The 17,206-nt window shown below is 47.6% G+C and overlaps 1 protein-coding gene across 1 annotated transcript in view; it reads left to right on the top strand.

Annotated features, from left to right (window-relative positions):
- Window positions 1-17,206, top strand: part of Trappc12 (trafficking protein particle complex 12) — a 62,814-nt gene that overhangs the window by 12,624 nt on the left and 32,984 nt on the right. Inside the window, exons 3-5 of the mRNA XM_036170881.1 lie at window positions 383-499; window positions 13,263-13,376; window positions 15,035-15,173. Coding sequence (XP_036026774.1) covers window positions 383-499; window positions 13,263-13,376; window positions 15,035-15,173 — 370 coding nt within the window. The remainder of the gene's footprint in view (window positions 1-382; window positions 500-13,262; window positions 13,377-15,034; window positions 15,174-17,206) is intronic.

Genomic DNA, 17,206 nt, shown 5'->3' with positions numbered 1-17,206 from the left:
CACACACACACACACACACACACACACACACACACACACACACGACATCCCAGTAAGCCTGAGGAACTGGTGCGATGTGGACACAGCCCTGTTCAGTCTCCCACACGGTGCTTCTCTGAGCGACCACAGGCCCCTGTCTTCAGTGTGCCACCTCATGGGGGCCCTCTCCTGAGCCCATGCATGAAAGCCCCATTCCTGGCCAGGCTGTAGTCTCTGCTAAAAGCCCCGATCTGGTGGTGACTTACTGCTTCCCAAAATAAAGAATAGCTGTAAGACTAGGAATCTTCTAGAAGTTATGACTTAGCCTCTGGCTGATTGCAGCTTTCCTGTGCAGAGCCCGTGAATGTCTCATGTCTCCGCCTCTCTTTCCCACTCTCTCTAGGGAGATGCGGTTAAGGACCTGATGCTTCGCTTCCTGGGTGAGAAGGCTGCAGCGAGGAGACAAGTCTTGACCGCCAGCTCGGTGGAACAGTCTTTCGTGGGGCTGAAGCAGCTCATTGTAAGTAACATTCGCTGATTTCAGCACGTCTTTGATAAGGCCTGGCTGCCTTCATAGACTTTGCACCCCCACCCCCCACCCTGCGCCCAGGAAGTGAGTTGCTCTGAAGACAGCACCAGACGCTATTGTACAGACAGTGTTGTTGGGTTCCATGTCCAACCTGGGCAGCAGAAAGCACTCCATCAACGTGCTGCTCATTTGAAGTCCGTTTGGTGACTGCAGACAGCAGAGACTCCCCTTACCTACAAGTGCAGATAGTTTGTTTTGCTTGTTTGTTCATTTTTATTTTTTGAAGCAGAGTCTCACGTGTCCCTCAGACTGGCCCCGAGTTCACAGGCTTGACTGACCCTCAGACTCTTAAGAAAACAGGTCTGCGTCACCTTCCCCCTCACTCTAGGACAACAGGCCTGCGTCACATCCTTTATGGCCTTTTCAGATGTGCTCCATTTGCTCTGGCTCTACGGTTTAAGTGGTGAATTCCTAAGTATTTCTGTGAGCAGATCTCTCTAATCTGCTAGCCCTGTACCGTCATCCCTACTCAGCCTGATCTCTCTCCAGTGAATTCCTGACTTGTGGGAGAGCTTCAGCAGTGCTGGTTGCTCTTCTGGATTATCAAGAGGAACGTCTCGGAAGTTGATCCCACATACATCCTGTGGGAGGAATCCTCAGGCAACCTTCTGGTAACAGAGTACTCTCAAAAGGTAGCCTTATCTCAGACTCAGACAGCACTTCCTTCCCTACCTCATTCAGGAACTCTGGTGTCGCTCCTCCGTGGTGCCCATGTCCAAGCAGTCAGTGGGCAGGCCATGTGAAGGGATCTGGGAAATGATGTGTTTGACTTTGGAAATGAGAGGTCAAGCTCTTGCTCTGACTGTTCAGACGCTCTCCTAATTATGATGACAGTCTAAAGGATTCATTCACTTTTAAACTTTGAGTGAGAGGTGGTTTCTTGCTTTATTACACTAACTTTTCAGGAGAACTATTTTAGTTACTCTGCTGTTGCTGTGACTAGGTGAGACACTCAGCCTGGGGGACTGAGCAACAACTAGATTCTTGGACTTTCTACTCACAGCTAGCCACTGTTGGATTAGTTGAACTGCAGCCTGTAGGTCATTCCAATAAATTCCCTTTATACATATATTCATTCCATAAGTTCTTTGACTCTAGAGAACCCTGACTGATACAATAATTTTTTTTTTTTTTTTTTTGGTTTTTCGAGACAGGGTTTTTCTGTGTAGCTTTGCACTTTTTCCCTGGAACTCAGTTGGTAGCCCAGGCTGGCCTCAAACCCACAGAGATCCACCTGGCTCTGTCTCCCAAGTGCTAGGATCAAAGGCGTGCACCGCCGCTGCCGCTGCCGCCACCACCACCACCACCGCCACTGCCTGGCTAATAATTTTTTTTTTTTTTTTTTTTTAATTTAAAGGGAAAAAAATCGTTCATGTGGCTTAGGCATCTGAATTCAAGAGAACCCATCCATGAAGGGAAAAAGCCACACTGCTTTGTTAAGAGCTGCAGTTAAAGATAGGACACCCCCACTCCCTCCCTGACTGTGACTCAGGACACCTCTCATAATTCATGTATAACCTCTGGCAGGTGAAGGTACAGGAATTTACCTGCCCTGGGGCACAGCACGCCCACCACAGCCAGGCTTTGTGTGGACTCAAAGATACAAAAGTCTCACTTTAAAAAAAAAAAAAGGGCTTTTTTATCTTTCTGAGGCCAAAGAGAAGTAGTATATGAGCTTTACTTTTTTAAAACAGTTTGTAAAACTGATGTAGATGTTGTGGCACCTGTGTGTGATACCAGCACTGGAGAGGTGAAGGTACACAGTGAGGTCAAGGCTAGCCCAGGCAACGTGAGACCCTGTCTTTAAAAAGTGTAGTTTTGAGATTGGGGGAGTCTTTTGTTTTTTTTTTTTAAACTGACTGCTTCTTAATCCACAAAATAAGGGAGGGACCTCCACCACAAAGGACAGAGTCACCCCAACCTCTGTGCCTTTCTCACTGTGATAGACTAATTTGAAACTATAAGCCCAAATAAACCTTTTCCCCTGAAAGGGGGTTGGGGGTGGGGGAACTAATCCCACCCAAATGCCCTAGAGTGTCCCCAGTGGTGCCCAGGTCCTCATGTTCTGCACATCCCCTGAAGACTTTCCGATGGGCTTTGATTATTGGTGACTTCCTGTCACATGACATAGTATTTGTGAATCACCAACTATGTGCACTGGGGTTTATGCTTTAGAGTAATTACTAGAGTTGGGCTGTGTCCAGGAATGGTAAGTGAGTGTGTATGTGTGTGTGTGTGTGTGTGTGTGTGTGTGTGTGTCCATCTGTCTGTGTATCTGTGTGTCTGTTTCTGATGGACTTGAAACAGATTCCATGTTGTTTCTTCAGCTTACCTGTGTTTATTCAGCAAACACATCAGTCTTTCGGCTCTGGGGAGAGACAGCAGAAGTTGGCTAGCGCTTGCTCTCTGGAGTCACACCTTCACAGTCACTAATACAGTGTCCTCAGATTTAGAGATTTGGCACTATATTTTTTTAAAACTTTGCACCCCAGACTCACTGACCTGAGGGGGCTCTTCCTCTTCGGCCCTGACATGATAGCCCAGTTTTCCTGACGCTGGCAGTGAAGTTGGCTCCTGTTTCCTCTGTCTCGCCACTTGCGCCCTCCACAGACAGCCGCTCGTTCAGAGCGTGCATAGCCGTTAGGTTCCCAGGTTCGGTCACCACCAGAGTCCCCGGGCTGTTCCAGAGTGAGAGGCCAAACCCTCCCCGCCTCCCTGCTCTGTACACTGCTTGTTCTAGAACAGTTATGTGGTCAATCAGAAACACACAGCTTCACTCGATAACCTGGAAGAGTCCAGCACCCCGGCAGAGACCTTGTCCTGTAACAGAAGCTGGCAGCTGTCACCATGGCAGGCATTTATCAGCCAGACCCCGGGCCTGCCAGCAGCAGTGTGCCCCCAGAGTACCCACTCCTCTCAGTGTGTTTCACTACACTACCCATGTGTTCTCAGAAAGGCCAGTGACTCACGCGCTACAGTGTACTATATACGCAACAGCTAGGTTTTAATTTTCAGTAAATGTCAATCTGATGTCCCATTGATTCTCTTACTGAAATGATTCTCCAATTATTCCTGTGGTTAAAAGCTTTATGTAGCTCAGCATATCAACACATGCCTGTAATTCCAACAATCTGAAGCTGAGGTGGGAAGATTATGTGTTGGAGACCGGTCGAGGTTACACGGCAAGACATTAAGAAGATAAGACTTTGTCAGAGAAAAAAGCAAGATGCTGGGTTTTTAAAAAGTCGGGGACAGCTGCTTTAAGAGCCTACTTTTCTTTGATTGTTGGTGAAGTTGTCAGTGACCATCTCTGTAGCCCATGGGAGCTGCTGGTAAGGTAAACAGATCTTTCCATGGTAAGGGGCAGTCCTTCCCCTTCGCTCTATTTGGCCTAAAAAAAAACTAAAAAAAAAAAAAAAAACACTGTAGCCTGTCTTAATGCTGGACAGGCTTCACTAGAAGCATGACTTCATTTCCCAGTACATCTCTAAAGTCACACACGAGCCGTGTACAGATTGTAATCCATCTGCTTTCTGTGTTTCTACCGTCTGTGGTTATTCCTAGTATTAATACATGCTTGCACTTTTCTCCCCATACATTGAAAATGTTAAGGTCATGGGAAATCTTACTGCAGGTCCCAACCAGGAAGCATCTTCAAGACAGGGGTGTATTTATAAAAAGACCATGGTGTTTAATTGTGTCCTAAAGGAATTCCTACCGTCTTTAAGGAGGAGAGAGCTTCTGAATATATTTTCCTACATCTCATCAGAGCGCACTACGATTGTAGTTTACAGATAAGTGAATGTCGCTGCTGGAGAGAAGGACATTTTAATCACTCCTGTGGTGTCAGGGGCGGAATGAATGATGTCCTCTGAGTGCAAGCAGAGGAGCTGTGCACTTACCATTACTTCTCACTGGACAATCTGTCTTAGCTTTGGAAATCAGAGAATGCCTGTGTTCAGTTTTCAAACAGTCTTCTTATCTTCTTTCCTAGTTTTTAAAAAGTAATATTTAAATTTAGAAAATGTTCTCATCCCACACTGACTTCATCATCGGAGTGCTACAAGGCCTATCCAGGGGAGATGAAGTTTCCTTAAGATTTCTTGAAGCCTAAAGTTTTGTGTGGCATGCTTCAAATACTAATTTTAAAAAATATTTCTTTACTGGACATTTCCAGCGTCTCACATTGAAAATAGAAGGGAAAAAAGAAGGTAGGAAATGCTGTGAACAGCAAAAACCACTAAGAAAATAATTATCTTTTCAAACAGCAGGTGGTGGGTGAATGACGCTAAGTAGCAGTCCTGGGGCTGGCAGTGTAGCTCAGTGATGGAGGGATTGTCTAGCATGTTTGAGGTTCAGTTCCAATGCCATTGCCACCACCCAAAAAACCCCAAACATTGAGATAACAATGAAAAAGACAACTGCTTTGGATAAACCTAAAACCAAATATCCGGAACTGACAGAAGATCTGCATTCAAGATATAAAAAGATATAAAAAAGGACTCCTCAAACCAAGAAGGAAAAGAAACAGGCTGGCGGGGAAAGAGACAGAAGGCATGAGGAGGCTCCTGGAAATTCCTGGCCAGCAGCTATCAGAAGAGCTCAACTCCAGCAGAAATCACACAACAGGAGTGTCCCAACACCAGCAGCTTAGCAGAGGTCAGCAGCACAGCCAGTCCATAAAACTGCCTTACAGAACAGCTTGACAGCAGCTAGTGACATGGTTGTCTGAGTTAGGTTTCTGTGTCTGTGATGAAACACCATGACCAAAAGCAACTTGAAGAGGAAAGGCTTTATTTGGCTTAAATATCCTGGGTTGAGGAAAGCCAACTCGGGAACTCAAGCAGGGCAGGAACCTGGAGGCAGGAGCTGATGCAGAGGCCGTGGAGGGGTGCTGCTTACTGACTTGCTCCCCATGGCTTGCTCAGCCTGCTTTCTTACAGATCCCAAGACCACCAGCTCAGGGATGGCCCCACCCACAATGATCATTTGTCAAGAAAAGGCCCTGCACGTTTGCCCACAGGCCAGTCTAGTGGAAGCATTTTCTCAATTGTGGTCTCAATGACTACAGTTTGTGTCAAGTTGACATAAAACCAGCAAGCACATGGATGTTCTGTAACCTTTGACCCCACTGTTCCTCTTCTAATGTTAGGCTTTGGAAGACTTCTTGGATGGCTCACATCTGCAATCCCAGCAGGCAATTGGGAAACGGAAGCAAAAGGATCCAGACCTCAAAGGCAGCCTCAGCTACATAGCAAGTTCAGGGCCAGCTAGGGTACATCAGATCCTGTCTCAGAGATCCAGAGTACCCAAAAACTCCTGGAGAAAGGATATGCTGTAGCGTAGTAGCAAAGTACTTGCTTGGTATGCACAGCACCATAGGAAAGGAGTGGGGAGGCATAGGGGATTATGATTGACAAGAGGCAAGGCAGAAAGAAAAGAATGCCTAGAACCCCAGCCCTCCAGGTGGAAGTGGGAAGCTTCCAGCCCAGGCCTGGCTGCACATCAGACATGTCTCAAACAAAAAGAAGAAACCATAGCGAACTATAGAAAACCTCCTGTGTATAGTTATCGAAAGATGTTCCAAAAATACCTCTTACATCCAGACATGGTGGTGAACACCTTTAATCTCAGTCCCATGGAGCCAGAGGCAGGTACAGATCTCTGAGCCCATGCCCAGCCTGGTCTACAAATCAAGTTCCAGACCAGCCAAGGCTACACAGTGAGATACTATCTCAAAAAGAAAAAAGTTACAAAGGCTGACAGCTGGTGGCTCAGTGGGTAAGAGTGCTTGCTGTATAAGCTGGGCCCAGGTTCAAATCTCCAGTACCACATAAAAGCCAGGCATGGGTGCATATGCTTATAATTGTAGCACTGGGGAAGAAACAGATGGGTCCCAGGAGCAATCTGGCCAGCCAGCATAACCGAAAAGGTGAGCTTCCAGTACAGGGAGAGATGATGTCTCAAGGGGATGAGCAGAGAGCAGTGGAGGAAGACACCCAACTTCCTCCTCTGACCTCTACACACATGCACAATAGTATGTGCACTTATATGTATGCACACAAAAATTACACAAAAAAGCACATCTGTTACATATTTGTTGTTGCTAAAAGAATGTTTTTAAAACATGTAATAGCAGGCTGGAGAGATGGCTCAGCATTTAAGAGCCAGAGGACCAGGGTTCAATTTCCAGCAACCACATGGCAGCTCACAGCTGTCTGTAACTCCAGTTCCAGGGGATCCAACACCCTCACATAGCCATGCATGCAGGCAAAACACCAGTGCACACTAAGTAAGTAAGTAAATAAATAAATAAATCTTTTTATAAAAAATCTGTATAGCAAACAACAAAAGAAAATCTTGGGGGCTGGAGGGATGGCTCAGCGGTTAAGAGCTCTGGTTGCTCTTCCAGAGGTCCTGAGTTCAATTCCCAGCAACCAGATGGTGGCTCACAACCATCTGTAGTGAGATCTGGTGCCCTCTTCTGGCAGGCAGGCATACATGCAGACAGAACAGTATATACATAATAAATAAATCTTAAAAAAAGAAAACCTGTAATAGTGAACAACAAAAGAAAATCATGTTATGTGCAGTCAATTAAACACTTTGGAGCAATTGAAATAAATGAGCCACAGCCACATTCATAAATACAGAAAAATTTGAAAAGCGGTATTGAACAATAAAAGCAAATTATACAAGCTTGCCTAGAGGGTACTAGTTTACATTCATATTTGAAAACTGATGGCTGGCACCTTAGCCATGACTCAGAACTCCAGGCACAGTGGAACTTTGTGTTTTAATCTACCCAGCTCACTTAGCACTTTCCCTGCGTATTCTCCCAGCACCTGTGACAAGTTGTCCTCCATGTTCACAGGTCCCGAGAGACCATGTCCCGTGCTGGCTCTTGCACACCCTTGTAACATCCCTGCCTCGCTCTTCAGGGACCCATGACAGGGCAGTGACTTCTCTGTCCTGACTGGCTTCTAAAGGAGCAGACTAGTGAGGAGAGAGGGTCGTGGTCATGGTTGGCTCCCTTGGTGACAAGAAGTTATTCCAAATGAGTCTTCTGTCTTCTTTCATGAGGAAGTAAAGAGGCATTGGAAGCGGTGAGCTTGATCTTCTGGCATGCAGTGTGTGATGTCCTCTCTTATCCCATGGTGACTTTCTGCTTAAATAACAATCGGAGGAAACCACTTCCTTCCTTTTCCCCCAACCTGCCTGGTTGACCCAGGTTGATCCAAATCACAACTAGAGATTGGTCTTGAGTTCCCAGGAGCCCTTTCATGTTCCAAATCTGATCCTGGTCCTTGGCCCTCTACCACAAGCTTCTTGTCTCCAAACGCCCTTACAGCCCCAGAGTCTCCTAAGAAATGCAGGTGGCAGGGCTGTCTGGCTGCTGCCCTGGGTGGCTGTGTGTTATTGTAAGGAGGAAGTGGGACCTTGTGACTCCCAGAGTTTGGCTATCAGGTTAATGTACACTTTTTTTGAGGTTTAAGTGCATGTCATGTATAGAACAGTTACAGAGGTTACCACAGAATTCTAGTGAGGCATCTATGGAAATGGTACCCTGGGAGGAGCTGGTAACACCCTAATGCTGCTGCATTCATCCAGGGAAGAAGCCACTTCCAGAAGACTTACATTTACTTAAAAGATGAATAATTAAGATGATGAGTTTTGCTTCGTTTTTATTAGCAGATCTAGTTTTAGATATAGAAGACAACTCAGTGTATGGAATCACAGCAGGCTCTATGGGGTTTTTAAGACATTCCACTATTTTTAATCATTTATGGAGCACTTCATATCTGCAAATTCCTTACAAATAATTTTATTGCACATTTAAATGTTTTATCTGTTGTGGATATCTATACAGAGTGATTATAAAATGAGATAGGAGTCTTTACTACATAAGAATTGTTTTTAAAACATGTAAACAGATTTTTCTCATGTACATATTTTTGCCCACATACAAATTCTAATTGTCTCTCTAATGTGTTGAGCAGATAACAACATACCGTGTGGCATCATAAAACTTAACATTAGGAGATTCAGTATGTACTCTAACCATCACTTGGTATCCGTGGAGATGGTTTTCAGGAACCCACGGGTCCCAAACCCTGTGGGTGTTCAGACCTCTTGTATCCTGTGGCCTAGTGTCTACGTGTTTCATTTACACAGTGTGGTTGTCCCCATGCATTCCTTCTAACGCCAACCCCGCGGGGGGGTGCTGTAAGCAGCTATGGGGCTGTGTCAGGTGGAAGCTGGGCATGGAAACAATGCACACGTGGTTTTCTAACACTGACCATCCGCAGTTGGTTGAATTTGCACCTGCAGGTTGTGCAGGTACAGAGGGCCGCTGAATCTAAATCCTTACACTTTCCACACACTGCCATGCCTGACCTCTGCTTACTGCTTACCTAACCCTACATGGCCACCATTTGGCACCTGGAAGAATGTATGACTGCTGAAGGGCTGTGTGGCTCAGTAGTCACTTACTGCTCCTGTGTGCTCTGGTTCTGATTGAAAATGCATTACAGGGTTGGGAGGGGGCAGAGCTATCACTGCAATGGGAAATAATGGTAATGGGGATGCCTATGTCTAGAGGGCCAGAATGTGGGAGCTGTCCCTTGGGGGTGCAGCCTTTCATTCACAATGCTGCTGAGTTTACAGATGGGCATTTGTGTTAGCCTTATGCAGATAACATACAAGGCCTTTGTATTTATATATACATGGTGTATCTGTCTGTGAAGGTAATATTACAAAACAAAAGATGAAGGTGTATTTACAATATTACACTCCAATTTCAAATGATACTTCCCTATAGTTTTGTGTTGGAGGATCATTTTCCTCAGAGAGTCCCTGTTTTAGCAGTCACATTTACTACCCCAAGGGTGGCTCCAGTTAAGCTAACAGTCGAAGTAGCTACATGTGAATAGTTGGTGTTAAGAAAATGAAGCAGTAATGAAAGACTGTTGGGAGGCTGCTCGCAGCCCTGAGCCAGCTCCTCCTGGCCAGGCGATGGCTGAGCTTTCAGTGGAGCACCGGAGGCCTGGCTTGTGCACCTCCACTGTCTGGGCCACCTCTGCTGCCTCGGCCACCTCCACCTTTCAATTTTCCTGTTTTTCTGCTGTCCACTCCAGGTGTTGAACCAGTGTGAACCAGTCTGTTTCCACCACCACCAGGTTTGCTCGGACTTCCGTCCCAGAGTACAGGAAAGGCTGTGGTGGCCTGCTTGAGTGATGCCACGATAGTATGGCCACCGTGTGCACTTTCCACAGTGCTGGTCCCTCTCCTGTTTGCTCCCTGTGGCCACCACAGCCTCGCTTGGTTCTCCAGCAGTCACGTTCCTTCTAGTCACTGAATGGTGGCTGTGGTGAGGTCAGGCATGGAATGCTGTGCGCTTGTCCCAGCTTTTTTAGAGAGGCTTAACATGAGAGCCTGCTAGTGGTTCTGTAGCCAGAAGCCATCATACACACCCTGGGACGGATCACCTGCCATGATTCTTTCTTCAGGGTCAGTCTTTGGGGAAAAATGACGACTCAAAGAGTGTGGTCATTTTTGAGGCTGTTAGAACATACTGTTTTCCAGAAGACACATCACCATCTACCTTGATCCTCATGTTACTTTAGTATCTCCTTATTTGTAGTATCTACCTTGATCCTTCTGTTACTTTAGTATTATCTTATTTGCCCTCATTATTATCCTTTTTTTAACCTTTGAAACTTTTTTTTCCTGATTTCTGAGGTTAACAAAGGCACTTGCTTTTTTATATTTGTGTTTCTTTGTTAGTATAAGTAAACACTTTTATTTATTGTCGTTTTGTTTTGCTCTAAGTTTGCTGTCTGCTCCCAATTTGAATGTCTGTAGAAATGCTTTATTGTTAGAAATGCTACAATAAAGGAACACTTTTCTAGGCTGGGGTGCTGGGTAAACCAATCAGTACTTACTGTGTGACTGCTTGAACCCGAGTTTGACCACCATAACACAAGTTAATAAAAAGCCAGGCATGCTTTTGTGCATTTGCAATCTTGTGCTTGTATTCTCAGCTTTGGGGAAACAGACAGATTGACCCTTAGGATTCACTTGGTTAGTTAGTTAGAGAACCTGTCTCAAGAAAATAAGATGGAGCACATCCGAGGAATGATACGCAAGGTTGTCCTTGCATATGCATGGACAAACATGCATGCACAAACACACACAAACTCATTCCATTCTGAGCCCCAAAAATCAGATATTGATCTTTGTGGCCACTGACCATTGGGGGTTCTTTTATCCCCGAGAGCTGAATTCCATCCTTGGGTCAGTACAGCCATGCTGAGCGTGCACATGAGGGAATGACCAGCAGGAGAGTCTGCCGAGGTCTGAAAGGAGAGTCTGCCCCCATAGCTCCGCCCGCCGCTTTGACTAGAGGAGGCCCAGTGCAGACTGCAAAGTACAGCACATTAGGAGGGGCTGGAGACAAGGACAGACACAGTGTCTCAGAGGTGGCCAGGTGAAGCTCTTTTGAATAATTGGTGTAATTATGCTTCCCCTAATGGCTGCATTAGCCCAAGCAGCTCACAGTGCTGATGCAGGTGTGTGTGCCTTCACAAGCAGACAAAGGAAAGGACCCAGCCAAGCTGTGGGCTCCAGACAGCTGCATATTGACAACAGTAAGGAAAGCATATGAGACCTGTACTTAGTGAGCGCCTGCTGTGTACAGGGGATGGTGTTTTGTGTCGTGCCCAAGTAAGCAATCATCCATGCTCCATTCCCGACCACAAGACACCCACAGATGCTCTGTGGTGTCTGCGTGCCCCAGGCCTGCCCAAGGCCACTCAGTAAGAACTGTTAACTCTTGTTCTTAGTTTCACAAGCAAACAGGTGGGTATGTGTGCTCTAACAGCTACACACTTGTGGAACCATCTAGACACCTTTCCAGTTTTCTGTTTTCACCCTTCCTCCGTTTGCAGCAGTTAGAAGTTGGATCCTTGTCCCCAGTGAAGCAAGGTCTGGATTTCTTTTGTCCAGGCACAACTAGGCCTTACCTGGGTACACATTATCTTGGGACTGTCACATCCTTTTACTGTGGTTTTTGAGTTTGGGGTTTTATTTTTGTTATTTGTTCATGGGACTTTTTGTTGTTTTTGTTTTGTGTTTTGGGGACAAGGTCTTGCTGTGTAGCCTAGTGTCTTAGTTAGGGTTTCTATTGCTGTGAAGAGACACCATGACCACGGCAACTCTTACAAAGGAAAATATTGATCTACTGTTCTGTGCAGGAGCTTTCTATGAACGAAGCCTCTTGTTCTGCTTCCTTGCTGCATTCAGGTCTGTGTGTCATGCAGAAAGTACCAGTAGGGCTTTGGGTACACAAGTTCATGCATAGAAAATGTGTGACAGACTCCAATGTATCTTTTTTTGGTTTTGGGGTTTTTTTTGTTTGTTTGGTTTAGTTTGGTTTTTCGAGACAGGGTTTCTCTGTAGCTTTGGAGCCTATCCTGGACTAGCTCTGTAGACCAGGCTGGCCTCGAACTCACAGAGATCCGCCTGCCTCTGCCTCCCAAGTGCTGGGATTACAGATGTGCACCACCATTGCCCAGCTCCAATATGTCTTTTTTAAAGCATGTCAGATTCCTTCCATGCTTGGGGGCTTCCTGTGGCCCTTCAGATTAGGCCCAGAAGGCCTTTTCACGCCCCTCTTGACTCTGCCTGAACCTGGCTGTCCTGGTCTCCTCCTCAGGCACCCTGCCTTTTCTTGTCTGCCTGCTTCCTGTCCATCCTCTCCTCGTCCTTTCCCTTCTCAGCCCCTCTGAGGTTAAGTCTGGCCAGCCCCCATGTACACCCACCTTCCCCACACACAGACCTCTTGTTGGAGAACCAGTGTGCATGCACATGGTCATTCCAGCCATCCTTGAAAGACATTTAATGCCTGTCTTCCTTGGAGATCCTAGAAGTAATGAGGTCGTCCACCACTTTGCCCACAGGAGGTGTTGACTGACTTGTGTGGCCACATCTACAGTGTAGTTAGTGCCAGTTACACTGAGAACCTGTGTTTGAGCATCTTTAGTTCCTGCAAAGGTTAAAACACTGATGTCTCATAGCTCTTCTGTTACAGACAGGGAAGAAAGAAACATGAGAGCCCGGACAGATGAGTTGTTTGCCCTTGGTGCCAGCCTTCCCATGTTTCTGGCGGTGGTGGAAGTAGCATGAAGGAAATGTGCTGGGGGGTGGGGATGGTCAGTCCTGCCACGCGCCCCTTCACCCCGTTCACTGGTGGTTCATATTGAGGAAGTAGAATTGTGCTGAACATACAAGACACTATATTTTACAGTCTGTGATGCTCCTACAGACACAGATATATCTAGCACATTTAACATAAAATTGAACTGTTGATAATACATCAGTAGAAATCACAGCCTAGCGGTATCTGCCACAGAGGAAATCAGTCTTATAGATTGGGGCTGGAGGGAGCTGTCCAGTGACCTCCCCATGATGTATGCATCGTTCAGTGTTAATGTTGTGATCTGAATGTCTTGACAAACACCTGCTTCTTGTACCTTTTGCTGCCGAGTCACATGGGCCATGTTGTCAAGTGACATTGGCCTCTGCACCAGCTGGCCAGCTGCCTTTGCCCTGACTGCTAAGATCTGAATGGCACTGCTCTCACAAAGCAAGAAAGTGCGTGTGCAGTTGACAGCACCTGCTCCTGTCCTTACAGAACTGCAGAAACTGGAGGGCGGCGGTCGACCTGTGTGGGCGCCTGCTCACTGCCCACGGACAAGGCTATGGCAAGAACGGGCTGCCCACCAGCCACACCACAGATTCCTTGCAGGTCAGAGCACTTTCTCTTGTGTTGTCACATGGTTTATCATCATTTGGGGACATACAGGGGACGGTGGCCTTTTGTGTAAAATGAACAGGATAGGGATTTCCACACCCTGAACTTCATTTCCACTAGAGGTCAGTGGTCCTTCCTTCCCAAGTTATCTGCATGTTTAATTCCTCCCCAGTGACCTGAGGGTTTCGGTCTCCAGCAAGTGTAGAGCTTACCTATTCTAAAATGAGAGGTGTGAAAAGAGAGATTTGCACGGAAGGAACTCCTCCAATGAGGAGTAGCCTTGGAAGTCCTTCAGGGCTCACCCCGTGGAGTTTTCTACTTCAGAACCAAGTCCCCAGACTCTGCACCACTGAGAAGAGCTTCCAGAGGGCTATATGTGGAACAGCCTGTGCACTTGGAGGATGGGGCAGTGGTACCTCAGCCCCTGTGCCCTCCGGCCTCCATGTCTGCAGCCACACACTTGTGGCCATGGTGTCCTAGCCTCCTTTCGTGCTTGTTCTCTTGTTTGATGAGTCGTGGCCAACATGACCTCCTCAGATAAAGTCCTCTCACTCTCCTGACCGTGGCAGCTTCCTCAAGCCCACATTCAGTGCAGTCTCCCCATCCTGTGTGTGCCTTCCGCGGCTCGGCATACTTAGAAAGCAAGTGGAGAGGGGTTCAGTGTGAGGCCTGTCTGTTGCCCGCTGGCCTGGCGGTGGCTTCCAAAGGCCTCATTTTCCTTCTCTTGGGTATTTAGCTTTGACATACAACAAAAATTCGTGATGTATGTTTCCGTTGCGGAGTGAGCAGGCCATTCTAAGGTGGACATTACCTCCTACTTAGTGTATGATATGAGGCTATTAGTCACCTTGCTAGAGAGTATGTCTTCTGAACCCTCCTGCCTACCAGTGTCACATCCTTCAGCCAGTACCTCCCCAAACTTACTCGTACCTGAGAAGATCTGTTCAGCTCTGCTCGTGGATGCAGAACCTTGCCCTCCTGCACAGTGAGACCCTCTCTCTACCTTGAGTGCTCACTGAGCATAGTGTCTCCCATGCGGTCTCCCCCTTGACAGGGGTTTCTGTTCTTAGTCTGATGGGTGTTCCACCAAAGTCCATACGCTGTGTCTGTCTGTCTTACCCACCAGTGAGCGCAGTGAGCCTCCCTGTCCTGCCACACCAGCCTTCAGTTCAAACCCTGTCACTCCAACCTGAGCCCTGCCTCAGGTGCTCACCATGCTCACCTGCCTGTCATACTGCCCTCCCTGCCTGTGATCCCTGTGCCTGCAAGGCCTCCTCAGAGTGAAAGGGCCATCTTCACGGGACCTGTGACGCCCACCCCGCCCTGTGCTGCCCACTGCTATTTCTCCACTAACACACACCCCCCACCACACCACGCAGTCCCTGTAGTAAGAGACGCTGTTTTCTCCTCAGAAGCTGACATACCGCTCAGGCACACACCTTGTATTACTCAGTTAGATTCAGTGAAATGAAATTGTTCACATTGTTTCTGTGGAGCTCAGCAGTGTTTCCGTAAACACTGAGCTGTGCAAATGTGAGGACAGAGTAACCTTAGCCCTGAGTACTGGCTTTCTTGTGGTAGAGGTCAGGGTCCACGCAAGGCTGAAGACGAAGCTGACGGGGGGTGACCTTCTGTCCCATCCTGCATTTCAGCTCTGGTTTGTGAGGCTGGCACTGCTGGTGAAGTTGGGTCTTTTCCAGAATGCTGAGATGGAATTTGAACCCTTTGGAAATCTGGACCAGCCAGACCTGTATTATGAGTACTACCCGCACGTGTACCCGGGACGCAGAGGTAAGGCAGTACTGCTTCGCGCCTTTGTCTTGTGTGTATATTTTGCGCTGCCTTGCTGTGGTTTATACAGAATCAATACCCTGGGTTTTCCTTAACCAATTAGGAGAAATTAAATCAGTAACCTAGCACAAAGCCTAAAGCTGTAAAAGCTCATGCAGTTTCTGTGAACGTGCTGACCTGGAAGTACTTGTTGGTGCTCTGAGTCACTGAGGCCAGCACCTGCTACACACTGTTGCCCACCGTTCACCAAGTGAACACTGCCATTGTGCCGTGGCCTAGCTCAGGTGCACGTGTTCCTGAAATAAAAGCAGAGATGCCAGAGACAAGCTCATCTTTCTATGTTGGCAGGTGCTGGGAGTCTCTGTTCTAAATTTATTTTAAAATGTGGTTCTAGCAACTGAGAGTATCACAGTCTCCACTGCTGTTTGGAAACACCAGGCCATCGTGCAGGCTGTGCTAGGACAGGGCAAAGTGAGGCTGGGGAGGAAAGGCAAACCCTCTGGAGCCCTGTGTCCGAGGGTGGTGCTTTGGGTGAGAATGCTTGTCCCCAGTGGATGGAACTGTTTGAGAAGGGTTAGAGGCGTGGGCTTGTTGGAGGAGGCTTCAGACTCCAGTGCTTCCCAGTGTGCTCTCTGCCTTGTGGTCATCGATCAAAATGGGAGCTCTCAGCTGTTGCTTTGCTCCACTGTCGTGGACTCTCCCTCTGAAGTCGTAAGCCACGTTAATCACTTCCTTTCATAAGTGGCCTCAGTCACGGCCTCAGTCACGGTGCCTCCTCACAGCCATAGAGAGCTATGACAGAGGTATAGGACCACCGCGGCACATGGAGAATGCCGTTTTGGAGGAGGTCTTCTGAGCAGCTTGGAACTGGCTGCTTGGAGCCGAGCTCTTCAGTTGCACCTGCCTGACCAAGGCTGGCTCCCACTGTTGTTGGTGTGCTCCAACACCCTCACTCACAAAGCAAGGTGGGAAACCCTCACCTGAGTGTGGAGACTTGTCATGTGTAAGCTGCTGTACCGTAGCAGCTGGCACAGCAGGATGGCACCTGCTGTTCTGTGCTGTTTTGAGTTCACAAGCGACACTTGCCATCTTCCTGCAAGGCTGGTGGGCAGCATGGCTGGTGGGCAGCAGGGCCGGTGGGCAGCAAGGCTGGTGGGCAGCAGGGCTGATGGGCAGCAGGGCTGGTGGGCAGCAGGGCTGGTGGGCAGCAGGGCTGGTGGGCAGCATTTGTTGTGCTACTCTGCAAAGAGTAGCCCTGGTCATCAGGAAATGACTGGCAGTATTAGGCAGGACCAAGGGTGTAAAGACCAGGTTGGTGACAAGTGCTAAAACCTTACATTCACATCGGCATCTTGGTTGTTAGTTGGCAAGTACATCAGGAAAGCTGGGTAAATAAAGTGTTCAGCTTGCTTTAAGCCCTGAGGCTTTGAGGGGTGTGAGAAGAATGGCGGAGTTGGCTCTGTGCAGTTACCTGTTCTATCCCCCTTTACCTTTCACAAAATAGAACCCGGAGGGGCTCACCCTTGTTAACCCATGTGACAGCAGAATCCAGAGCAGAGCAGGCTCTCAACTGTGTAGTCCAGGCTAAGTTGGTAGTGTTGCTTCTGACTAGAGGAAGATACCTAAATGGAGCTTAAATCCAAGCCCTTATCTGAAGCTGGTTCGTGAGTCAGAGAAAGTGAACGAGTTGATAACACACCATGACCAAGGCGACTTATAAAAGAAAGGGTTTACATAGGCTTATGGTTCCAGAGGGTTAGAGGATGATGTGAGAGCACCATGGTAGGCAGCTGATGAGAGTTCTCATCTAGATCCACAGAGCAAGACAAAGAGAGCCTTTGTAATCTCAAAGCCCACTCCCACTGACACCCCTCCTCCAACAAGGCCACACCTCCTAATCCTTCCCAAACAGTTCCACCAACAGGGGCCATGCACTCAGATACAGGAGACTCATCCACACCACCACACCATACTTCCCTCACTGCTGTGTTCAGATCCCTAGAAAAAGCAACTCGAGGAAGGATAGGATATTT

Source organism: Onychomys torridus, chromosome 21 (assembly GCF_903995425.1).
Source record: "Onychomys torridus chromosome 21, mOncTor1.1, whole genome shotgun sequence".
NCBI lineage: Eukaryota > Metazoa > Chordata > Mammalia > Rodentia > Cricetidae > Onychomys > Onychomys torridus.
The sequence above is the reverse complement of the archived record's forward strand: the minus strand, read 5'-3'. Positions and strand labels throughout refer to the sequence as shown.